Genomic DNA, 27,499 nt, shown 5'->3' with positions numbered 1-27,499 from the left:
TTAATTCTATAACTAGTAGCGTTTGACAGGCACTTGCAAAAGAATTAAAAAATGATAATAACGAAAGAATAAATGCAATAAATCAACATCTTATAATAATCATACAAATAAATCAACATCTTATAATAATCATACAAATAAATCAACATCTTATAATAATCATACAAATAAATCAACATCTTATAACAATCATACAAATAAATCAACATCTTATAATAATCATACAAATAAATCATACAATCATTAAAATAATCATATAAATCATGCAAAAATAATGTTAATGAGAAAAAGAGGGTAAATCAGCATTTTCTTACCTCGGATTATACTTCTAATCAACTTTCAGACAACAAAAATGTACTGGCATACAATTTCTAGAAACTGATTTCTAAGTACATTATGTATGAAATAATTCTATTCGCAAGTCTCACACGTGAAATAGTAATAGCATGTATATGCCCCGCATTCAAACTAACACTCACTCTGAAGGTAGTTGCTTCTAATAAAACAGAAGTATGAAAAACCCCACAAACAATAGCCTACTACAATCTCCATGAAGTTGTTATTCCAGCCTCATGTGAATAACATAAAAACCTAAAGTATGTAGGGTAAAACTTAAGATGTTAGAAGAGCAAAAAATTAATTATTGTACTTTACACAACTTCTAAAAAAAGAGGCAATTAAAAATACGACCAACCATTCACCCTAATGACTCTGCTGTTGAAGTGTACTAATAATTGAATGAATGAACTTAATACCCAAATGTTTTAATAAGCACGTGACAGTTACAGAGGTTAAACCTGACGTGGCTCGTTCCAAACAGATGTGGTATAATTGAAGTATGTTTGGTTGTCGTTAAGCACAAGGCTATACAATGGACTATCTGTGCTGTGCCCACCACAGGTATCAAAACCCGGTTTTTAGCGTTATTAGCCTCAGACTGAGCCACTGAGCCATTTGAGGCTACATTTGAAATAACGTAAATATATATATACACACACACATATGTATGCATGTTTAACTGTAAAAATTCTCAAGTTTTATATAAACCTTGTCAAATATTATCATGTTTGAATCGAGATAACGTTCTAAAATACTACTGTTAAGTCTTGCAAAAATTGTTGAAATTAATTAAATTTGTCTTCTGATTACAACACCAAGATGTAGGAATGTTACTATTATGTGAAGGCTGACCATAAAAAATAACTTTAATGTTTTTCAAAATATTTGAAATCAATCGTTTGTTATATATATATATATATATATATTAATATATTTAAATGGTTTCTGTGAAAGTAGTTTAATGGAGAAATAACAAGTTTTGCAGATGGCTCTGTATTAATTTATAATGGAAATTATGATAATGAGCTCATTAAAAATTAACAATGATTTAAAATACATAAGAATGTAGTATAATTAAAATCTATTATGCTTAAATGTAAAGAAAATGGTCTGCATGAGATTTTCTCCAAAAAAATATGCTCGATTAATTTTAAACAAGCCAATAATTTATGAGAATTGCATTTGTAAACATTTATTTATTAAAAAGGATATGAATAATAATTCAATTATACAAAAGTATCAAGTATCTTGGAGCAATATTAGATCTTAGATGAAATTGGAAAGAACACAAAAATAATGGAGAAAAAATTAAAGATAACAGCAGTAATATTTGATTACGTAAACAAAATATTTATTATGCTTGGTTTCAATTATACAATATGGTATCACCTGTTGGGGACCTATCTAACAAACTTAAGAGTTATAATACAGTTACAAAAGAATATTATCAGACCCATGTTATCGTTATCACAATATGACCATACTAAATTACATTTTCAAAATTAAAATATACTACTTTTTTGCAAATTATATATTTATATTATACTAAATTGATTTATTAAAGATATTCAAAATTGAACCAAAAAGATATAGTAGTTTCTAGAATTGTCTACCAACAAACGATGACGCAGATTGTTTGTTATGGATTTCGCGCAAAGCTAGCCGTCCCTAATTTAGCAGTGTAAGACTAGAGGGAAGGCATCACCACCCACCGCCAACTCTTGGGCTACTCTTTTACCAACGAATAGTGGGATTGACTGTCACATTATAATGCCCCCACGGCTGGAAAGGTGAGCATGTTTGGTGTAACGGGGATTCGAACCCGCGACCCACAGATTGCGAGTCGAACGCCTTAACCACCTGGCCATGCCGGGCCCGATGATGCAGAAACCAATAAATGATGATGAAAAAACAATAGAGAAATAGACGTCATTATGATTGTCGATCAGTAAACGTTGATGCAGGAACTGAATAAGATAGACTTTCTAGAATAGTGGACCAACAAACGTCGATGCAGGGATCGAAAAGACAGATACTTTTTTAGGACTGTTGATCAATAATCGATTTTACAGGAATCTTAAATATAGAGACTTTTTACAACTTTCGAAAAATAAAGAAAGATTGAGAAAATTAAAACAATTTGAATGTTCAAGGATTATCGACCAATAAACGATGATAGAGGAACCGATAGACGTTTTTAGAATTGTCGATCAGTCAATAATGATTGAGGTATGGAAAAGGAATCCGCGTTTATAAAATCGTCGGCAAAAAAGGATGGTGTTGGAACCAAAAATATGTAGACTTTCAAAGATTGTGGACCATTAAACGACAATGTTGGAACTGAATATATATAGACTTTTAGAACTGTTGACCAATAAAGAATTATGCAGGAACCGGGAAGAAAGAGGTGTCTTCAGAATTTTCGACGAATAAACAATGATACAGGATCCGAAAAAAAATGTATACAAGTTTCGAGGATATGGTCAACCAACAAATGATGATGCTAGAAACAAAAATATTTAATTATTTGCGGGACTATCGATCAATAAACAATGATGCAGAAACCGAAAAAAAAATTTAAGGAATGTTGACAAACAAATGATTATGCAGGAACCTGAAAGATACAGATATTTCCAAGATTGTCAATAAATAAGCGATGATGCAGGAACTGAAAAAATATAGCGCTTATAAGATTGATGACCGACAAATAATATGAAGGAACCTAAAAGTATAGACGTTTCTACCATGGCTGAACAACAAATGATAATGCAGAAAAGGAAAAATCTGGACATTTCTAGGATTGTCTACCAATAAAAGATGATGCAGGATCGAAAAGATATAGGTGTTTCAAGGAATGCCGACCAATAAACGACGATGCAAGAACTGAAAAGATGTAGACGTTTCTTTTCTAGGGCTATCGAGCAATAAAAAGACGATGGAGAAACCGAAAGCAGTTAGATGTTTCCAGGATTATAAATCAATAGACGATGATGCAGGAATTGAAAAAAAATATTGATGTTTATAGGATTCTTGACCAACAAACGATTTACCGGAAACTGAAGGATGTAGAAGATTATTTTTATCCAGGATTATTGATCAAAATACGATGATGCAGTGGTCGAAAAGATATAGATTTTTAGGATTGTTGACCTAGAAACTATGTTGAAGGAACCAAACAGATGTAAATGTTTCTTTTCTAGGATTATTGAGCAACAAACGATAATGAAAGAACTGAAAAGATATAGACGTTTTAGAGCCGGCGATCAATAAACGTTTATAACGAATAAATTATGATGCAGGAATCGAAAAAATATATAATTTTTAGGAATATGGATCACTAAATAAAGTTGGAGAAACCGAAAAGATGTAGATATTTCTTTTCTAGTATTATCGACGAATAAATGATGATGAAGGATCCGAAAAGATATCGATATTTTTATTATTGTCTCTAAATCAACTTTGATGTATATATAGTGGATTTCAAATTCTCGCCAGTAAATGATGATTTAAGAACTGGAAAGATATAGACATTTCTAGGAGTATAGGGTATCTAGGATTGTGGACTAATAAACGACAAATGGACATAGGAGTTTTAAAATTGTCGATCAATAGAGAATGATGGCCGAATCGAAAAAGGTAGTTGTTTGTTTTCTAGCGTTATCGATTAGTAAATGATAGAAGTAATAAAAAGATATAGGCTTTCTAGGATTGTGGACCAACAAAATATGTTTTAGGATCTCAAAATATGTAGACCTTTCTCTTCTAGGATAATCGACCAATAAAAGTTGATGAAGGAGTCCAAAAATATAGATTTTTTTAGGATTTGCGAGCAATAAATAGTGATGTAAGTACAGACAAGATATAAATATTTGTAGGATTGTTGACCAAGAAATGATGTTGCAGTAGCCGAAAAGATGTACACATTTCATATCTAGGATTAACCACCAAGATATAAACGTTTGTAGGATTGTCTACCAATAAATGATGATGCAGGATCCGAAAACCTATATGTTTACTTGAATTGACGTCCTACAAGTAATGATGCAAGAACCGAAAAGATTCATAAGTCTCTAAGATCGTCGATCAATAAAAATGATAGAGGAACCGAAAAGAAAGTGGCGTAATTAGGTTTGACGATCAATAAATGATATGCAGGAAGCGAAAATATTTAGAATTTTTTAGAATCGTCGACAAATAAAAGATAATGCAGGAACAGAAAGCATATACACCTTGTAGGATTGTTGACCAAAAAACGACAATGTAGGAACCGAAAATATATAGACTATCCAGAACTGTCGACCAACAATTGATGATGCAAAAACCGAAAAGATACAGGCGTTTCTAGGACTATGGATTATTAAATGATGTTGCAAAAACCGAAAAAAATTTAGTCATTTTCTTTCTAGGATTATCGAGTAATTTACGAATCGAAAAGTTATAGAATTTCCAGAACTGTAAACCGATAAAAGAAGATGCATAGACTAAAGAAATATAAATTCTTTAATAATTTTGGCCAATATACGATGAGAACCTAAGAAGATGTAAACGTTTCCATGATTGTCGACCGATAAGCGATGTTGCAGAAGACGACAAGATATACACTTTTCAAGACTGTCGATGAATAAACGATGATACGGGAACTGAAAAGACATATACTTTATAGGATTCTCAACCCATAAACGATGATGCCAATATCGAAGAAACATAGACATTCTATGATTGTCTACCGATGAAGGATGATGCAAGAATCGAAAAGATATAGTTGATTTAAAATTGTCCACCAATAAATTATGATGCAGGAACTGAAAATATACAGAGAAGTTAGGACTGCGGATCAATAAACGACGATACGGGAACCTTTTAGGCTTGTCGAACAATAAGTGATGATATAAGGACCACACAGATATAGACTTTTTAGTGTTGTCGATCAATAAAGCACGTTACAGGAACCGAATGGATTTAGGCCTTTTAAAATTTCTGAACAATAAACGATTACGCACTAATCGAAAAGATGCAGTCGGTTGATTTCTAAGATTATCGACCAATAAATGATGATGAAGGTATCGAAAAAAAATATTGATATTTTTAGGACTATTGGGCAATAAAAAATGTTGTAGGAACGGAAAAGATACAGGTGTTTCTGGTATTGACGGCCAAGAAATGATTTAGAAACCGAAAAGCTATATACGTTTCTAGGATGTTAAACACTAAACAAAGATGCAGGAAATGAAAAATATAGTCGTTTCTAATGTTGTTGACTAATGAATTATGATCTAGGAATCCAAATGATATTTAGTTTTTTAGGACTATGGACCAGCAAAAGGCGTTTCATAAACCAAAAAGATACAGAGCTTCTTTTCTAGGATAAAGGGACAAGAAACAATGTTGAAGGAATCGATAATATGTCAACGTTTTCTGGATTGTCGATAAATAAACAATGATGCAGAGATGGAAATGATAAAGACGGTTTCAGGACTGTCGATCAATAATCGATGGTGCAGGAACCAAAAATATTTAGACCTTCAAAGGTTTTGAATTAATAAATAATGATGCTGGAATAGAAAATATGTAGACTCTTTAAGACTGTGAACCAATAAACAAGGATGCAGGAACCGAAAGATGAAGACGGTTTCGTTTTAGGATTATCAACCATTGAACAATCATGAATGAACCAAAAAAAAGATATAGATGTTTTCATGATTGTCGACCAATAACAAATTATGTAGAAACCGAAAAGATACAGACATATCTAGGATTGACGACAAAGGACTAATGATGCAGGAGCCTGAAAGATATAAACGATGCTAGAATGGCTGAATAACAACAATGATGATGCAGGAAACGAAAGATATTGACGTTTCTAGGATTGTCTATCAATAAACGATGATGAAAGAACGATAATATATAGGTGTTTCTAAGATTGTCGACCAATGAATGGTGGTTAAGGATCGAAAAGATATAGAACTTTTAGGATTGTCAGCCATTAAACGATGATGCAGGAACAGGAAAGATATAGAATTTCTAGGATTTTCGACCAATAAACCACAATGCAGGAACCAATAACATATTCCTTGCTTCATCGCTCATTGATCGACAATCATGTGAACATTTTTATCTTTTCTATTCCTTCATCATCATTTATTGGTCTATAATCCTGGAAAACAGGCTACGATATATATTCTGTTCCTGCATCGTCGTTTATTGATCAATAACACTAAAGATTCTCTATATATTGGTTCCTGCATCATCAGTCATTGGTCAACAATCATAAAATGTCTATATAATTTTGGTTTATACATGGTCCTTTATTGGTCCAAAACCCTGCACATTTTTTACATATGCTCAGTTCTTGAAACGTTTATATCTTATCATTTGCTCCATCATTGCATATTAGTTGGCAGTTTTCCACAGTCTACATTTTTCAATCCTTGCATCATCGTTTACTGATAGACATTCCTAGAAACTTCTATATTTTTCATTTCTTGCATTATCGCTTGTTTTCAACCATTCTAGAAACGTCTATATATTTTTCGTTCCTGCATCATCGCGTATTTGTCGTAAATGGTTAAATGTCAACGAAAGGATATAAGCGTTTTTAGGATTGTTGATCAATAACATCTGATAGAAGAATGGAAATGACGCAGGCATTTCTGGGATTTACGACCAAGAAATGGTGATTCAAAAACCGAAAAGATATAGACGTCTCTAGGATCGTTGACAAACAAACGATGATGCTGAAAAATGAAAGTTATCGGCGTTTTGGAATTGTTTACCAAAAAGCGATGATGCAGGAGTGGAAAAGATATAGATTTTTTTATGATTGGCGACCATCAAACGACGAAGCGGGAACCGGATATATATATAGAACTGTTAATATTTTCGACTAATAAATGATGATGCAGGAGCTGAAGAGATATAACGTTTCTAGGATTATCAAACAAGAAACGACAATGCATGAACCGAAAATATATAGACTCTTTTTTTCTAGGACTATTGACAAATAAACGATGGTGCAGATACCAAAAAGATACAGGCGTATCTGGCCTTGTCGACCAACGAATCATAATGCAAGAACCGAAAAGATATAGAAGTTTCTGAGATCGTAGACCAATAGAAAATGATGCAGGAACTGATGACATGTCTCAGATCGTCGACTAATAGAAAATTGTGCAAGAACCAAAAAGATACAGATGTTTCTAGAATTGACGACCAACATATGATGCAGAGCAGAAAAGATTTAGAAATATCCATGATTGTCGACTAAGAAACGATTATACAGGAACAAAAAGATATCGATGTTTTGATGACTGCTAATCAGTAAACGATAATGTAGTATCTGAAAATATATTAACATTTCTAGAATTGTTGAGCAATAAACAGTTACCAAGGAGCAGGATAGATACATACCTGTATGGGACTGTTGACCATTAAACGATAATTGAGGAACCGAAAATATATTAGGCTTGTTAAAAATGTCCACCAATTACTGATGATGCAGCAACTCGGAAGATGTTAATGTTTCTTTTGTATGATTATCGACAAATATGCGATGGTGAAGGAACTGAAAAGATATAGAAGTTTCCAGTATTGTCCACCTGTAAATGATAATGCAGGAACGAAAAGATAAGACGATTTTTAGGATTGTCGGCCAATCAGTGATGTCGTAGGAACCACAAAGGTATCGATATTTCCAATAATGACGATGCAGGAACTAAAGGATGTAAACGTTTTTAGGACTGTCAATTGATAAGCAATGATGCAGGAACTGAAAAGATACATGCGTTTCTAGGATTTAAGACCAACAAATGATGATGAATAGACCAAAAGATATAGATGTTTCCAAGATTGTCAACCAATAAACGATTCTGTACGATCCAAAAAAGATACATGTGTTTCTAAGTTTGTCGATCAAGATATGATTATGAAGGAATCGAAAAAATATAGACGTTTTAAAGATTGTCGACCAACATATGATGATGCAGGAAATGAAAAACACAGACGTTTCTAGGATTGTCTATCAATGACCTATGATACAGGAACCGAAAATATATATAGTATTTAAAAACTTCGACCTATTAACGATGATATAGGAGCCGACAACATGTGGATGTTTCTAGGATTATCAACCAAGAAACGATGTTGAAAGAACCAAACAGATTAGACATTTCTTTTCTAGGATTATCGACCTATAAACGATGACAGGAGATCCGAAATGACATAGAAGTTTCTAGGACTGCCGGTCAATAAACAATGATGCAGGAGCAGTAAAGATATAGAATTTCTAGGATTGCCCACCAATAAATGAAGAAGCAGGAATGCAAAATATACAGACATCTTAAAATTCTCGATCTGTTAACTATGATGGAGGAAGTGCAAAAGATATAGATATTTCCAGGATTATCGACGAAGAAACGGTGTTGCAGGCTCGAAAATATGTAGATGTTTCTTTTCTAGGATTATCGACAAATAAACAATGATGAATGAACGAAAAAAGCTCGGAAGTTTGCAGGATTTCGACCAATAAACGATGATAAATGAACCAAAAAGGCTCGGAAGTTTGGAGGATTTCGACCCATAAACGATTATGCAGGAATTAAAAGATATAGAAATTTCTAGGATCGTCTCGTCGACAAACAAACGATAATGTAGGAACAAAAAGTATAGAAGAACATAGATGTTTCCTGGAACTTCAATCAACAAACGATGATGCAGGAATCGTAAAGATAAAAACGTTTCTAGGTTTGTCGACCAAAAAAACAATGATGAAGCAGGTTTCGATAAGATATAGACGTTTCTAGAATTGTCGACCAGCAAGCCATGATAGAGGAATCGAAAAAAATATAGCAGGTTTTAAGGATTTTCAACCAATAAATGAGGATATATTAATCGAATAGATACAGGCGTTTCTTGGATTATCTACGAAGGAATGGTGATGTAAGAACTGAAAAGATATTGACATTTCTGGATTGTTGACTGTTATGTGTACTCTGATGTAGAAACATCATCTTGATGGAAAAGTTCAAAATATATTTTCATGCCATTTTGAGTTAGGGTATATTCTATAATATTAGTACTGATTATAGAAAAAAAAGTTTAGAACATTATTAAATCATATTGTTCAATATAATTGAACGTGTCTTTTAATTAAAATGTTAATATCTGTGATATATTATCACAACAAATTTTCTTACAAGTACAGTAAGGGAAAATTGGAAAATATTTTGAAGAGGGACTCAAAAAGTACGTGAAACTACAAATTATATTTTGTTCGTAAGGCAGTCTGTGTAAGTTTGCTTCTAGAAGGTAATCCTGTATGATTTTGCTTCGGAGCCATTTCACTGGTTTAGTTTTTCTTGGTTAAAAGTACCAAGAATAGTATCCATATATGCAGAAACAGTAATACACTTTAACTGGGCCACGTTTGCTACTGATTGTAGGCCAATAATAATATCAAATAATATATATACCGTACTTGTGTCTCAGTTTATGTCCGTTAGTTAGATAAATAGAAAAAGATACAACAGATAGTTACGAGACCATATTTGTTGACATAACAAATTACTGTGGTTAGTTTCTTCAAACTGTTTTTATTATGTCATGTTTCTCATATATAAATCTGTATATATCAGTAAAATATGTTCCGAGTTCAAGAAATAAACCACCAGGAGTCTCTAAATAACGTTTAACGCAACTGCACTATTTTCTTTATCTTTCTTTTTTTTTCAGCGCTACCTGTGAATTTTCCAAGCTATTAGACCTTAACTTAAAAGAAAGATAGTCAAAAAACCAATTACTTCAACCTTGTAGGCTTCACGGTTTAATACTATGGTCTAACTGCGGAGACTTTTTCTCAGGTACTACTGGTGATCTTCGTGAAAGACATGTTTGACCTGTATTAGAATATCTTGCCATCTGAGGAGCTGAAGGGTTTCACGGCTGATCACCTCGACCTCCCGGAATAGTCCGCTCCACAGGCGGAGCTTCTGACAGCGTCTTGCTTGTTGGAGTAAAAGGGGGAGGGGCAGGGAATACATCGACTTGGCTTGAGGATAAGTGAACGAGCCAGAAGGCTGACACTTGAAGAACTTTCTTTCTCGCGTTAGCTACAGCGATTGCAAGTGGAACGCGTGGCAGTGCTGAAAGATCCGCTGCCAGTGTTGACAACTTACTCGTTCTCATGTTTGTCGCTAAACATGGGCAAGTGTTTAAAATCTTCTGTAAACCACCAGAAATCTGGATATTTCTTAATTTATAAGCACTTGGCGTTTAATAGTTCTTGTAATAAAAGAAAAATCTCTAACATGTTAACCATAATTTGAAGAAGACTATTTTGTCCGTACCCTTTTTGCTGGAGCATGACATCATTGTTTCCTGTCAACCTAACTGACTGCATTCCCCTAAATAGAAGCATCGTTCTACCCAACATTTCACAGTTTCTAAACTGTACTTTCTCGAGCGATGTCGACAGTTTTCGACTGGAATTTCCGGACTATATACGAACAGTAGCCACTGTTCTGTGTGCTGTAGTGCTAGCCGTAGGAACAATAGGTAATATCTTAGTCCCCGTCGTTGTCTGTCGGACGAAAGACTTAAGAAACTCCACCAATTTCTTTTTGATCAACCTAAGTGTAGCTGATTTACTGGTTTTACTGGTCTGTATGCCCACCGTGTTGATAGAGCTTCATTCTAAGCCGGAGGTTTGGGTTCTTGGAAAAGGAATGTGTAAGTATATTATTACTTTATTAAAGTCTGTGTGTTAGCCAGGCATATTTCCAATTTTTGATTTAAAATAACAAGTATAAAGTCTTGTGTTGCTCTATAATGATATGTTTCTTAATTCCTAAAGAAAACAAATGAAAGTGTTTTGATTCTAGGAAACTGCATTCTATTTTGTTCGTAAAGTTAAACAACATTCTGTGGTGTTTAAATTTCTCTTAGGAAAGAAGTCAGTTTTGTATTTCAATAACACACTAATACATTTATATTTGATTGTCAATTCCCACAAAATTAATTTTTAAAGTGAATTTTAAACTGAGTAAAGCTGACCATAGATATCAAAAGAGGCTTAATGAGATTTCTTGCAATAATTATTTAGAACATCCGATGGAAAATAATCTACCTCTATAGATCAAAACTGAAATAACTTAAAGCAACATGTACGTTATTGAAGTAATTTTGGTAAAACGTAGTGCTTTGCATTTGTTTGTTTGTTGTTAATCACAAAGTTGCGCAATAGACTATCTGTGCTAAAATCAGTCTGATTACACTGCACCAAATCTTCAGTTTGGTACCCTTGTTGTTCATAATATTTTTGGTTGTATTATCAGTAATATATCACGAGGTTTGACCAGCTTAGAAAACTTTGGTTAATGCTAAATTTATACATAAGAAAAAAAGGTAAGATAATCTTTTTAAGTGTAAGTACAACTTGAAAACATTACTTTAAGTTTTATAATCAATAAGCATAAATTGTATTGGTTTTCCAAGTTGGTCGGCATCTTGTGCACACGTTAGTTAAATGGCAGTTTAGAGACCGCTAGACCCAAGGTATAGCTGTCTCTAATTTTGAGCTACCAGAGGGAAAGTAGTCAGTTAGCAGCACCTGCCACCACATCGACTTTGTCCGACTTTGAAGGAACAATGGGATTGACTGTCACCCATATAACGCATCCATAGCTGAATGTGCAGAGTGCTTTTAGCTACAAAATTATTAACAGATCATAAGCAAGGGTATGCTAATTGCCTGTCTGAATAATTATATCGATATTCTTTAGCTTATTTCTTAGAAAATAGCTTAAAAGTACACTAGAATACTTTCACTTTATCACGAAATGTCACTTTTTTCTGTGTAAACTTGGAAAATAAGAAACTCCGTAATGAATATTTACGTTCCTACATACACACTGTCAAACCATAACATAAATGTACTTAAAAGGAAAAAAATCAGTAAGTAACAACACCCTCTATAGAATATTATAGATTAATGCCAAGCACATATTAACAGGTACGTAGATGTATTTTTGTGGTGTAATGTCAGTTAAGTGAAGATTTTTTACACTGTTAACTCAGAGAAAAACAACCGTTTTTGGTTTTGTAAGCTGATAATAAATACACTTATCACAATAAACTGATATTGTAGAATGGACTATTAAATTTGAAATACATTTTATGAGCTTATTTTAATCAATAATTGTGTTTAACAAATACGGATAATGGTGTTTCTTAAAATAAAATAAGAACATACGCAACTGCTTGTCGCATCCTTTTTAAACATACCTCTTTCGTCTTAGGGAAAAGCTATTCCAAATATTCATGTTATCTATCCTATCAAACTAATTTGAAGCTTAAGCTTCTTCTGTATATCAAATATGTATCATAACCTTTACTTTTAAGATCTAGTTGTCAAAATATGTCCTTGAATAGTGATAATGGTTTTGAAACATTTGAAATAGCACCCATAAAAGTAATCCGAGCAAACATGCTGTGTCTTATAGAGATCATTCCATTGTTGTTATCATGTTTAGTAAATTCAAATAAGCTAAGCGTGGAAAAATTGTGTAATTATCTTAAACCATACTTTTCTTGGAGGTTATCTTACTTACCTCTTCGGTTTTGCCTTCGACTTTGTTCGTTGTTAAGCACAAAGATACCCAATGAGCTATCTGTGCTCTGCCTTCTGTGGATATCGAAACCCGATTTTTAATGTTATAAGCGTTCAGATTCTCCGCTGAGACACCGTTTTTTTGCCTTTGACAAGGTATCAAAATGTGGCCAAATCGGTTCTATTGCACCATCCCAATTAAAGAGTGTCCTTTGTTTCTTTAAACTGCTTCTATTAGACATACCATGTTTAAAGTGATATAATCCTAGGTTATTGTTTTTCTAAGTTTCTAAAACGCAAGATTTCGTGACTTATTTTTTTGGTTGAAATTTAAAGCAAATACATAATTCTAAAGTTGTATTCACCTTTTTACTTTTTTTTTACTAGAGCTGATAATATTATATTATTTCTTCATCATTTCGAAGTGGAAATATTTATCATTTCGAGTATTTTCGATATTTCTTAAGTGTTAATTTCCTCTATTGAACCGGGACTCATTACTTGTAACAGACTAATTTTTGTGATTACCAACTGCTAGAATGATGGCTAAATAGCTTTATTTAGAAATTATTATGAAAAAGTGTAACTGTTCACAAAGTATAGGCATGGATATTTACCGTAAAGACTCGCGGGAATAAATACATCTTCGAAACACATGTTAAGTTTCATCTGACTACTTCCGACTGTCAAGCGGACAAAACCCTGCCGTAACATACCGAAAACACGATGATCAATAACACACCCGGAATTTTAGATTTATACCGAGTAAAGTGGAATATGAATGGGTGAGCTTAAGTATTTAAAACTTATATTATGTTCATTTTTGAAAATACATAAAACACGCTGGGAGTATTCAGTGTTAAAAAACATAGGATTTTTTTGTTGTTTAACCTTCTGTTACTTAGAATCTGTAAAGTTGTTGGGATGGGTTTGACACCCGTACTTGTTTTGATTTTTTAGCGATGCAATGTTTCTAATTCACGCGCCAATCTCGACAACATATAGAAAATGGTCAAATGACATGTCCAAAAAACATAACCATACAGAAGAAATAATTAAGATCAAACGACATATCTCATTAATATGAAAATGATTTTGAGACTTATGGAAAAAGGAAACCGAAACTTCTTTATAAGTGTGACAACTGTGGAGGTTTTTTAAAACTCCTATATTCAAATTAATTATAACAAATCATAGAATTTTGGTAGCATCTCATGTCATCTTGTTTTACACTTTTTATTTAATTTGTAACGCTCTCAAAAAACAATTTTACTACATAATGTAGTAAATAATGAATTTTAGGAAGGATATCACCGTTACATCACTATTCTAAGTTTACTCGCAAATATGTGAAACAGTCATTTTCTTATTTAATGGTTTTCTAGCAATATCGAATGTATTTTATAAAACTGAACACTAATCAGGGCACTAGGCTTAAAGCTTAGTGTATTTTGTAAATAATTTTAACTGGCATTAATTGTAAATTAAATACGTATTGCTGTTAGGTAGAAAAAAAGAATAATCTCTCAAATTATTGTCTTGATTTTATATCGTTCACTACTGGTGGAGTTCATATTTTGCATCATATTGACTAATTTTATATCGTTCACTACGGGTGGAGTTAATATTTTGCATCATATTAACTAATTTTATACCGTTCACTACTAGTGGAGTTCGTATTTTGCATCATAGTGACTTGATTTTATATCGTTCACTACTGGTGGAGTTCATATTTTGCATCATATTAACTAATTTTACATCGTTCACTACTGGTGGAGTTCATATTTTGCATCATATTGACTTTATTTTATATCGTTCACTACTGGTGGAGTTCGTATTTTGCATCATATTAACTTGATTTTATATTGTTCACTACTGGTGGATTTCATATTTCGCATCATATTGACTTGATTTTATTTCGTTCACTACTGGTGGAGTTCATATTTTGCATCATATTGACTTGATTTTATTTCGTTCACTACTGGTGGAGTTCATATTTTGCATCATATTGACTAATTGTATGCCTTTGGTTGTTACAATACTCAGTAATTAGTGGGATTAATTTCACTATGGACCGGCATGGTCTAATGATTAGCGTGAATTTTCAAACTGCTTGTGGGTCCATGACTTTGTTGGTTACATTGTCCCTAATAACGTATGATTCACACACACACACACAATTAAATAAAAACACCATCAATTATTCGTTTGTTTAAAAACATTCACGCAAAGCTATACAAAGGGCTTACTTACTTTTGAACTGAGAGACCACAGGGAAGTCAATTATTCAACAGCACCTACCATCAACTCTCATGCTACCTTTATCTGACCCAATAATGATATCTTATTGTTATCTTATAGAATTCCTACAGCCTCAAAGTGTGAAGCGCATTTTTGCCGCGAACTGTAAATCCACAAATTCACAGTCCACGTACTGTTTTCTGGGACATTGATGCTAACGTATTCTCAATTGTTACAAGAAGCCGCACCTTGCTTACAACGGCTGGTTTATGACTTATTGCAGGACCTGGATGGTCCTGCTGCCCCAAATTGATCCCTATTCTTTAGTCTTACAATATTATTAAGTTCAAGCGATATTCCTGTATTGGAAATCCTAAATTCACGATCTGAACACATTTTCATGATCTGAGTGTATGGATATTTTGTGTTGGAAAGGGCTTTTGCATACCTCTTCATACTACTGTGGTAATGTAAAATAATGAGAAAATGTAATTCTGATACATTCCGTTCCACCACGATTTTAAGTCGGTTGTTGTTGCTATGTGACTTGCTGATTTTCATATTCAGAATTGTTTAATGTACTCAAACCCATGTATAATATTGAATAATCAACCGTATTTTGTATTGTTCTGCTATACAACTTACTGTACATATATACATATAGAATAATCGATGGAGTACATAGATATCATCGGCTTTTTATTAACATTTTTCTAAACTCTTTAGAATCCACTTCTCCTGTTCGCTATTTCCACAATCATTTGAGTATGAAGAAAATGATTTTTCAGTGCACATTTTAACACTGCAATCGCACAGACATCCGTGAGAGAATTCACTGATATGTGTTCATATGGAGCAGCGTGAATATCCGTTTCATTCGCTACCTGCTTGAGTTACTTGACGCCGAAAGGACATTTCTTGGATGCCGGTTGTGTACGTGTGACTTGTGTCACTTTCCTGACAGAGAAGATTCTTAACTATGTTGTTCTGTGAACAGCCTAACGATGGTGTTTTTTGGATTTTTTTTAATGAAAACTACGCTGTAGGGCTATTGTCGAAATGCGCGTTCGTCAGATAGACCATGACCGGACGTGGCGACGTGGACTGTTAACGATGTAATGAGTCTCCAAAATCGTTTCAATATCACGCACTCTAGTTCGTTAAAGTCTGGTACTCTTTAATCCATTGGTAAAATATATATTAAGCATCATATAATTAACCTTGTACATCAGAAATCTTAGACTGATTATTATCAAAAGTTATCCATTTGCATTATTATATTTCTGTTGCCTGAAAAAGACGTAATCTGTTTAAAAGTTTGATGAATGTAGTTATTTGCACATTTCATGAGGTCTTATTCTGTGTTTAGAAGCTTATATAAAATGTATTTTTATTCATTAATCAACTATAGTTCCTTCGGTGCGTGGTTTACAATAGAGTTATGTGTATGTCTTTGTATGTTATCATTTTTAAACCATTAAAACACGAACATATAATAACAAATTTAGATTTTATTAAGCTTTTATCAGAAACGTGCATTAATACTTGATAAACCAACGCTTTATCAGAATCAGAAACCATTCGAAATCCGGCATACTTCTCAAAAACACAAAGTCTGTTTAACTTACATTAGAACGTGACCAAGTTCAAAAATATAAAAGTATATTTCAAGTTTATGTTTATATCTTTAACAAAGCAGTTCGTGCCTATGAAACGTTGTTGCGTTCAAGTTTATGTTTATATCTTTAACAAAGCAGTTCGTGCCTATGAAACGTTGTTGCGTTCAAGGTTATGTTTATATCTTTAACAAAGCAGTTCGTGCCTATGAAACGTTGTTATTTTCAAGTTTATGTTTATATCTTGAACAAAGCAGTTCGTGCCTATGAAACGTTGTTATTTTCAAGTTTATGTTTATATCTTTAACAAAGTAGTTCGTGCCTATGAAATGCTGTTGCTTTTTTATTTCAGTGATTTGATCACAGGTTAGGTATTAACCCAAAGAACGACTTCATACGACTGGTCTGTTCACTTCATCTTATGTGGTTGTCAAGTATCCTTCGACTTATATGACTGTTCTATAGTCTTTGCTTCATACGTCTAATTTGTTCTCTTCATCTTATATGATTGTCAAGAACCATTTGCGATCTTTTAGCTGTTTCATTATAATAATGGACCGTGCTGCGTGTAAGATCAAATGTTCGCGTGTAGCTTTACGTGAAAATTCGAAACCAAAAACACTTATACTAAACGTCTGATCCGTCTTCAAAATAAACGAAGTAGTTTTACTAGAGCAAGCGTTGACTTAAGGCTTCGAAAGCATCTTAACAGAGTATTTTAAAATTAACTTCTGATCAGAGCAAGCTATGTACTTAGAGCGAAACTAAACATCGGCCTGACCACCAGTATAGCTAATTAAGTATACATTTTCTTAGAAACTCATTTTATGGATTGAGTACAAATTTTGATAAAGATTATGAATGATATGGTCATTTTGTTCGTTCGTGTTTTTCATTTTAATATATAGGAACTTTTTTTTAGTTTTACGTGTTTAAAAAATCAACATTGACTCTTTTGAATTAAATAAACAACACGTAAATATATACACTTTATTACTAATGCACAAAAGGCTATAAAATAAATAATTAAATAGAAATAATTCGAAAATTTAATGTCGGGAATTGGAGAGACTGTCAAAATATACCAGACCCCATATCCTATTTATTTTAATTTTTTACTATGTGTATGTGTATATTTTTTTATAGCAAAGACACATCGGGCTATCTGCTGTGTCCACCGAGGGGAATCGAACCCTTGATGTTAACAGGGGAACATTACGTGCAATAATTAAAGTTTTCAGTTGATTATATGAATAAACAAATAAGTTTTTGGTATACATTGTAATCAGTGCAGTAACTCAAATAACTTGACTGTTGAAAATGAGTTATATATTTTACAAATTCTGGTAACTTAATTGCTATTATAATAGTAATAAATACTTAGTTTTTCACCTGTTAGATAGGCTTCTTTTATTTTCTTAGTGGAATATCATTGTACATATTTTATCTTACAAAAACATTTATTTAGTATTTATATTTCATGTTTTAGTATTACTCGGTTTAAAATTTATTTCACAAGATCAAGTACGTTTGAGTTGCAATAAAGGTTTATTAAACGGTGGACTTATATATATATGTGAACATTCATTGGTATTACAATTCACCGATTATTAACTGTTCTTAATAACAAATCTGAATTTAGCCTAAGAATATATAGGCAGAAATAGATTCATATAGTTACTATTTACCTTCCAATAGTGTAAAAGTTTAACTGTATCAATAGAAAAGATAGCTTTGCACATTGAAGCTTTCTGATCAATATAGTTAACTTATTACTGTATATCCATATGGAATTGCAGTGCTCTGAGTTGTTGTTTACGTATATAGAGCATGTGTTTTGACTCTGGTAGCTTGATATTTCATAACAGTTGATGTATTTTTTTGTTTTTTCCTTTCATGTTCCAATCATATGTCACATCAAAGAGTTTTGCGATTACTTCGGGGTTTGTGGTTACGCATAATTGACCAAAGCTATTCTACTAAGTAAAGCAACAGAAATCTAGTCGCCATTTACGTTCATGTAATTCCTGATGCGGGAAACGATTTTTCGTGATCACAGTAGTAGACACTGAGATTAATTCAGCCATATTGGATAGTAGTTTTAACGTAATAGAAGTCGCAAGGTCTTTGTTTGCGTGAGTTTTCGTAACTTAAGTCTAAATTTATTGCTTATATAGTTTTCTTAATATCAGTATTCTCAAAACACGAAACCTTTGACGGGATTAAGATAATCTATCATCTATTCCTGCTAAATATTGCACAAAAGTCCTTAGTAATAAATTAGTTATTCTACTAATGTCTATTATCTAGGGTCGCAGGAAGCTAGTGAGGACCTATATGTCAGTAGAAGTAATCAACATCTGGTTGTTTATATTAGGACAGTTTAATAGATCTCAACAAATATATTGTTAGATTATATAGAATGAAATGAGATAATACAAGCCAGCTGCAGCTCAGTTCATGATTGTGGGAAACAATTAGAATGTCAAGGAAAGGGCAGATGTTAGGTAAAACTATATGTAACTATTTCTCCAGAAAATGTACCTCTAATTTGACTGAAAAAAAATGCCAATCATTTTAATTGTAACCTATTTGAAAAAATTCACCATTGTATTTATGAAAGGAGTTTGTCAAGGTAAAGTGTAAAGATTATTTGTATAAAGTGCAAATTTTATATATCTTTTCATCTGTCTCGCAAGTAATTTCAACATCCGACCGAGTAGAATGATTGAAATTGTACAGGACATTTTTCACATAGCTACTGATGAATGTTCAGTACCCATTCATTATTGTTTATGACACTTTGTGTTCTTTCATTAAAGTATATATACACACACACATATCTACTAGAAGAAAATGTATAAAGCGTACTCTGCTTGTGTCATATCTAGAATTGTTTTGCTACAACCTTATTGTCGGTCACAAAGTTATTTACGGTATAGTACACCTGTTAGCCCTTTGGTAAAGCTCTGGAATTTAGAGCAGGCGAACCGGGTTCGAATGCTTGTGATACAACAAAATATTCTACGAACTTTATGATGTGGGTGAGTTATAAAAGTGACAATCAATACCTTAGTGTGGATGGTGGGTTGTAGGGCACTGCTGACTAGCTTCCTTCCCTCTGGTCAGTTGTCTAAAATTAAGTGAGATAACCTTAGTAGCTTTGTAATGAATACATAATACAATATAATACAAAAAAGAGTACAATAGAGCTTGTATGGTTTCATGATGCATAAATATCATACAAGGCCAATGAATGAAATAAGAAGACCCATCTATCAAAATCATTATTCCTTTACTGAAAAAAGTTGTTTTTAGTTGTAGATATATATATAATTAAACAAACGTGAACATATGCAGTGACGTTAAGGTTTGAGCATTGGTACATATGATAATTTTGTAGTCAATGTAGCTATCTTAGAGCTGTACAATATGTACCTTGGTACTTAAGCAAAGGCATCTTCAACAGTGGTACAGCAGATGTAGTGAGGTTGGCATATTATAACATATTCTCCTGTGTTTTCACTCACGGAGTTTTGGAATACATTCAAGTTTGTAACGATTTTTAGAGATAAACCATATTTATTTTAAATAATAGTAGAAATCTGCTTTGAAACGTAATTTCAAGAATTTACCATAGATGCTCGATAACATTGCAATCTGGTGTGTGACTGTAGTTGCCAAATTAAGTGCTCATACTCATCTGCATATTCCTTGAACCATTTTTACCATTTTTAGCAGTATGATGTTGTGCATTGTGTTGTTGAAACAGTCCAGTCCTGTGTGGAAATATGTGTTCATCATAGGGTGAGCCTGGGCTGCCATAAAGTAAGTAATTTCTGTCAATTTACTTTTCGGAGATCATAGACTCTAATCTATCCCAACAAAAATTTGCCCATATCACCACATAACTTCCACCATGTTTAACTGTTGGCACCAGACGATCAGGGTTGTAAGCTCCATCTGGTTCTCACCATACATGAACACGTTCAATTGATGGGAAAAGTGTAAAAGATTATTCCTCTTGTTAAATCACTTTCTCCCATTGATGTTTGTACCAATTTGTATGTTCATGACATCACTTTACTCGGGTTTGTGCATTTTTTATACGTACTTAGAGGTTTCTGAATGTCAGACTCATCAGGGTTAATCCATCTTGAGTTGTTTTGACAACGATTGGTTGTTGTAGACTGACGTTAAACTGCACACACTTTTGACGCTGTAGTCTTTTGTTGTTATGTCACTGCATGTATTAATTCTCGTCTGTCATGATCGGTTAAATTAGTTTTTCTAACTCTATCCTGTCTGTCTGAGGTGATTTTATTTTGCAAGTATCTATTCTGACATCACTTTTGACGCTGTTCTTCGAAATACATTCAGTATTTTGCGTATTTGTGTCACTGAGAGTCTAACTAGACGTTCACCTACAATTATGCCTCTTTGGAAGTATGATATATCTTTTGGCCTTAAGATTTTTATAATATGTTTCTGAAAAACAGTAATATACTATTCGAATGATTTAATGCACAGTTATATTACCACATGGCTATAGTTTCTCCCTCGTAAAGATATCAAAACTGGAATTTAAAAGGTGAGGTATTCCGTTATTTTGTACAACCCGTGTACATTTCGTCATATTATATTAACTAAGTAAAGTTAGCATCTACAGATTTAATTTCAGGTTCAAATTAAATAACTGTTAATCACACTCATTAAATAATACATCATTTTTGGGCCTGATTCTAGTTTGTGTTATTTGACTAGGCCTTTTTCCGCATAATTTAATATTCTACTTTCATTTATTTTCACCTTTATTGGTTTGGAATAAAATAGGAAAATGTGTACTAAAACTTTCCAGAAGATGCAGTTAATCCTTAGCTCAACTTACACTAATGTGAAAACAGTTGAGCTTTGAAACGGCATAGCTTATCACAAGAAGAGATGTCTACTTTAACCGCTAATTCGATCACGACTCATTACAAGGGGGAATATTCAATTTCACCACGACCTGAAACATCACAGCTCGTTACTAATTTAGATGTCTATCTTAAACGCTAATTCAAACATCGCCCCTCACCACAAACGAAAATGTCCAATTTCACCACGACCTGAAACATCACAGCTCGTTACTAATTCAGATGTCTATCTTAAACGCTAATTCAAACATCGCCCCTCACCACAAACGAAAATGTTCAATTTCACCACGATTTGAAACGTCTCAGCTCATCATTCATTGATATGCAAAGTACATTATTATTTGAAACTTCAAAATCCAATGCAATGATCTGTAGTACCTAATTACGACTGATACTATTTTTAGATCTTTCAAAAGGCCATAAAAAGTGTGCTCACTGATTACTTCGTATTTTGTTAAATGCACAGAGATTTTCCGTTTCTCATTACTGACAGTAATTGTTACGAGATAACACAAGAAATATATCTCTAACCCCAACCTTTCAGCTGATGAAAAATACGCCGATTGAATTTGAGCCCACCTCATTGAACCGTATGGCTTTAAGGATCTCTGATTTAAGATATAGTAGACAGGTTGCATACTCTGTTCACACTTGAGGTGATGATTTGACGTTGACCCTCTTGAAGTGCAACTGATGTGGCGTTACATTAAGACTTAGTTATCGAGCCTTTACTTACCCTACAGAAAGCCCATTGTAATGGTGAAAACATTTTTCTTGTCTAAATATTTTTACTATGCAAATTCAGAGCGCTGACGTCAAAGTGTAAAATATTTTCATTGATTTGGCCATCTGCACACTTAGCTCTAATTTATTTGTTAGAATCTAGAATACTATGACACAAAACGTGCTCACAAAAAATCTGGACGGAGACAAAAAAGTGTTTAACAGACAAGGGTTATGTTATACTGTACATGATTAATAATCTCTGTCGTTGCACGTTTTGTAAATAAAGTTCTCTGTTTATCTTTTCTTTAATACTTATGTCGTTTAAGCATCGTAGACACTATGAGTTAAAGTAGTTGTTAAAGAGAATAGAAGTCTGTTCGTATTTTCCATAATGATGAACTGTGTTTTACCACAAACCTCAGAGTGCATGGAGGTGGGTAGGTGTGAGATAAATGTATTCTAGACATCTAATAAACCACAACTCCGAGTGAAAACAGACTAAATGTATGGTAACTAAATGAAAACGCATTTTCTACGTATACACTGATGGCCCTAAATTTTGATTTTTCCCACTTGGCTCTTCTCCAGTTCACGTTTTTTTTCCTTTTCTTTTTTGTTATGACAGTTGTTCCTTCGAGTTTCTCAACGTGCTGGTAGACACAGGTTCATTAAAGTGTAATATTACTATATCCAGGTATCCTGTTAGAATGTTAGGTATTCTGTTTTTGTCTACCGTTGTTTTATTACATGATTTATAGAACTAGAGTTGCTTGTTGTTATTCTGAAGGCAGTAATACGTATGTTTAACGTTTATGTTTCCGTAATTTGTCACAATATGTTAATTTCGTTTGTTTGATTTCAGTGCATATGAATATATGCGCAAATTTCAGATATATATATAAAAGTATATCTTATTTTATTTTTTGCATCATTCATATTAGTGCTACATTAGTGAGTTTTCGATTGTTTTTTTACGTTATGAATGGCTTGATGTTGAGAAGTTACAAACTTAATTTGTGATAGTATGCGCTTAATGAAAAAAGAAAAATCTGTAGAATTGAGATGGTTACTTGACAAAAAGAAAAATATATCTTTCATCTATTTATTGGAATTCTTTATTTTTTTAAGTTTCTTAAATTTAAAACGCTAATTTAAAATTTTAGATATCACGAGTTATTGATCGTTTGATTTTTATAGTCTAATGTTATTACGTACTATTCATTGACTAAGTTTTCCTTAGTAATAATTGTGATCTTTTTTAATAATTTCTAACCATTCGACTTTTCTAGTTGATGTTGAAAACCTACTGGCATTTCAATGAACATTTGTATTTCTACAGATAATTTATCAAATAAGTGTTAAAGCTATGCGTGATATATTCGATAGTGTACCATATGAAATTTTAAGACTATACAGAGCAGTACAGAAATAAAGAATATACTTAATATGCTATTCTTGTTCGCTAGATGGCAGCATAGTATAACCAGCTGGATACTTGTACTGGGAATCGATTATTCTAAATATATAAGAATAAAATGTTTCAAATCGGTTTAGCTTCAGTTTTATTACCTCATGAACTAAAAATAACTTAGTAGACATTTTAAGAAGTGGATCTAGTTTCATTTTTATTTAATCAAGCTGAAATTAAAGATATTAAATATGACTCATATAAGTAACAAAACAAACGTTTTGAAGAGGTGAAAGCAAAATCACTAGTCTAAGTATTTTAGAAAGTTACAGATTGATGTATTACTCGTGATATCAAGATAAAACCTATCTTAGTGAATAACTAGGATTATTAATCTTCTTACACCTATCTTACTTATCAATCAAATAGTTGATTTATTTGTTTCGGAAATTTGCACAAAACTACACAAATGTTGTCTGCGTAAAGTTCTCCTCTAATTTTGAACTGATAGACTAAAGGGAAGGCAGCTAGTCAACAGCTCCCACCGCCATCTCTTGAGTTACTCTAATTGAATAGAGAGAATTGACCGTCACACTCATAATGCATCTATCGCTTCAAAGCGCGTTTTTGCAGCAAATGGACAAGAACTTTGGATCCTCAAATTTACAAACTGGCAAACTAACTGCTAGGCCACACCTAGCAGTAAAGTATATGAGTAGAGAATGTCGTCAGATTCTCTGAAACTTATATAACAATAGTCTGTAGTTTTGGTACAAGTTGTTAGCGATTTGTATACCTGTTAAAACATAAAATAATATATTTCAACTACACACCCTGCGTGTTGTACGCCCTGCGCATTAGGCAGAAACAATTGGTGCCATCAAAGTAATGTAACCAAAGTCAGCAAGCTTTAATTTCTTTCTAAGTAAAAATTGAAGTCAAAGAGTGTGATGTAAATCAATATACAAAGTTTTCAGTAAAAGGCCTTGTCAGTAACGGCGTGCAAGATACACAATGACCTGTTGAAATGTCATTAAAAACTCTGGCGTCATACACCATAATAACAGAATATAGATGGTAACCCAAATTATGTTTTGAAAAATCCTTAACACACATATTTATGACTATTTATCACATTGATTTATTTGATAACGAAACTGAATAGGAAATAACATGTGCTCAAAAGTCTAACAAAATTTTGTTATCTTAAATATGTTTTTAAGTTCCTTGATAATATTGTATTAACGCTTATTGTTTACACACTATCTTTCTTCGAAAGTTATTTCATATACTTCTTAGGAATCTAAACACACATCCTTTCTTTTCTGTTGCCTCCTGCTCAGCTTGAATACTATAATACTAAACCTCAGCGTTCACTTTGGAAGGCTCAACGCAGGCTGTCCATCATTGTGCGGTTATGCGCTGAAACAAAAATAACTCTTCGTTGTTTTCTTTTCTGATGGTGTAGTTAATATTAATGTAGCCGTCAGAGTTTCTTTCATTGACGTCTATTTTGGCACTTTTATTTGTTTAGGAACTATTTAATCTTAAAACCTGAGACATTATAGAACAGGTTTGTTTATTGTATCAGTGTTTCCATTGATATCGCTTTTGTGCATGGAAGCTGTGTGACATTTGCCATTTTATTATTTTGAGTACGCCGACAAGCTGGAAAGAAAGGTGAAACGCCAGTAAATAAGAAGGAGAATGTTCCACTCATAGCAAAACCTGTCGTCTGACATGTCTGTGGCTTCTCCTATTTTGTTATTTTTTTCCTGCAACCATCCCTTTTTGTTTTTGTCTTCAGAAATAATTGAATTGTGTGCATTTATATTGCATTCGTCAAAAGTACTAGTTTTTTTTTCACTACTGCAGATTCTAGTTGATCAAAAGTAAAAATTGGATTGTGATTAGCATATAAACTCCTATAAACAGACATCTGATATTGAAAAATGCTTAAAGAAGACATGATAAGATTGGACACATATTCTCTGACGTTCTGGAGGTTTAGACTAAGAGAAAACAAATCTCTTTAATCATTAAAAGCTCGAATGACTCCCACTGTTTCAGTTAGCTGCCTTAACCACTGCACCGGAAAGTAATTTTCCTATTAGACGATTTTCAGTTTCCATTAGAGTCAGCTTGAGGCTTCAGTAAACACTGATTCTCTCGTTTACACCATGGGGTTTGTGTCGTTAATATCCGAACCTAGGATGTACCAGGAGGGCCAAAATGCAGTTATGCTTGATATGACCAATAGACTGGTTAATTATTTGCTTAAATAGGCGTTCTTCGTAATAGTTCCTGGTTTATCTTCTAATTCTACTCACCCGTAACCAAGAAAATTATATATATATATACTAGCTACGCCCTGCAAAAATTTGCGGTAGTTTTCAGGCCCTTAACTTAAATTGTCCACGTTCTATCATTTTCACTCATGCTATTTAAGCTACGCTTTCTTGCAGACATTATGTGTTAGATCGATAAATCCTGGACTATTGGGAAAAAAAATTACGCGGTCAGACAAACAAGCTCACGTATATGTAACTTTATTTAACAAAACTACAGGTAAAGAAAACAATAAAGTATAGTAATGGCATTATTAATAGTGTACAGAGTATAAAACAGTTATGAGCGTTCAGTGTATGACACAATTTTACAAGTTGAAACAAAAACGAAGAATATAACCCATAAAAATGAAAAAGTAGCTAAAAAGTTTTTATAGCAGTTTACGAATCGAACCGAAGCTAAATTATTGCAAAGTAAAGTAAATGTAAAGTTCTAATGAAGACAAACTTAGCTGAATATGCAAAAACGTCTGAATTAGTGTTCACAAACTGCGCATTCGTATTTTAGACGCGAGTTAAGTGTTGTTTGTGTGAAATAATTTACAACTAAAAACACTAAAGTTGAAATGGAAGCCAGGTGTCACGTGATGACAACGACATTGGCCATCGTGTAGCATACTTGTTGCATTAAAAATTTTTACTAAACAAAAAACAGCTAAGATTATTCTGAATTGAAAAGCCAATATGCAATTTGAACTCCTCGGACAAAGGCCTTTCTAATGATATAAGATTTGTAGCGTTTGATCAAAAAATTAGCGGAGAAAAATTCCGAACAGACAAACAGACAAATGCAATCGTATTACTTACATGTAAGTTGTAATCTTAACTATTAGATCTCAAGGAAGTGAAATCATTTATAGTTTTTTGATAAACTATGATAGATAAAAACGCACGAAATTTTGCGATAACAGTAAACAATGTTCTCTCTTTCTCTGTTTTCATATTTATATATATACATATAACAGACGTTTTTAAGGGTGAGGAAATTATAAAAAAATCTTCATAATGCATTGTAAGACAGGTGATGCAAATGATTAAACAAGAGAAAATAAAACGATCAATCGACCACTTCTAACATTCTAAAAGTTATATTGATAAAATGGTTCAATATATATATATATAAACACACATATCATCTTGCATGACCAGGTGGTTAGGGCGCTCGACTCGCAATCACACCATATATGGTAGCCCTTTCAGCCGTGGGGGCGTTATAACGTGACGATTAATCCCATTATTCGTTAGTAAAAGAGTAGCCCAAGAGTTGGCGGTGGGTGGTGATGACTAGCTGCCTTCCTTCTAGT

At 33.0% G+C, this 27,499-nt stretch overlaps 1 protein-coding gene across 2 annotated transcripts in view; it reads left to right on the top strand.

Moving 5' to 3' along the window:
- The window catches only part of LOC106458932 (growth hormone secretagogue receptor type 1-like), a 161,846-nt gene that overhangs the window by 85,254 nt on the left and 49,093 nt on the right, over positions 1-27,499 (top strand). For both annotated transcript variants that reach the window (XM_013918499.2, XM_022385303.1), the window contains exon 2: positions 10,194-11,061. In XM_013918499.2, coding sequence (XP_013773953.1) covers positions 10,695-11,061 — 367 coding nt within the window. In that variant the 5' untranslated portion in view covers positions 10,194-10,694. The remainder of the gene's footprint in view (positions 1-10,193; positions 11,062-27,499) is intronic.

Source organism: Limulus polyphemus, unplaced genomic scaffold (assembly GCF_000517525.1).
Source record: "Limulus polyphemus unplaced genomic scaffold, Limulus_polyphemus-2.1.2 Scaffold534, whole genome shotgun sequence".
In the NCBI taxonomy this organism is placed as follows: Eukaryota; Metazoa; Arthropoda; class Merostomata; order Xiphosura; family Limulidae; genus Limulus; species Limulus polyphemus.
Note: the sequence above shows the minus strand (reverse complement) of the source record. Positions and strands in the feature narration are given on the sequence as shown.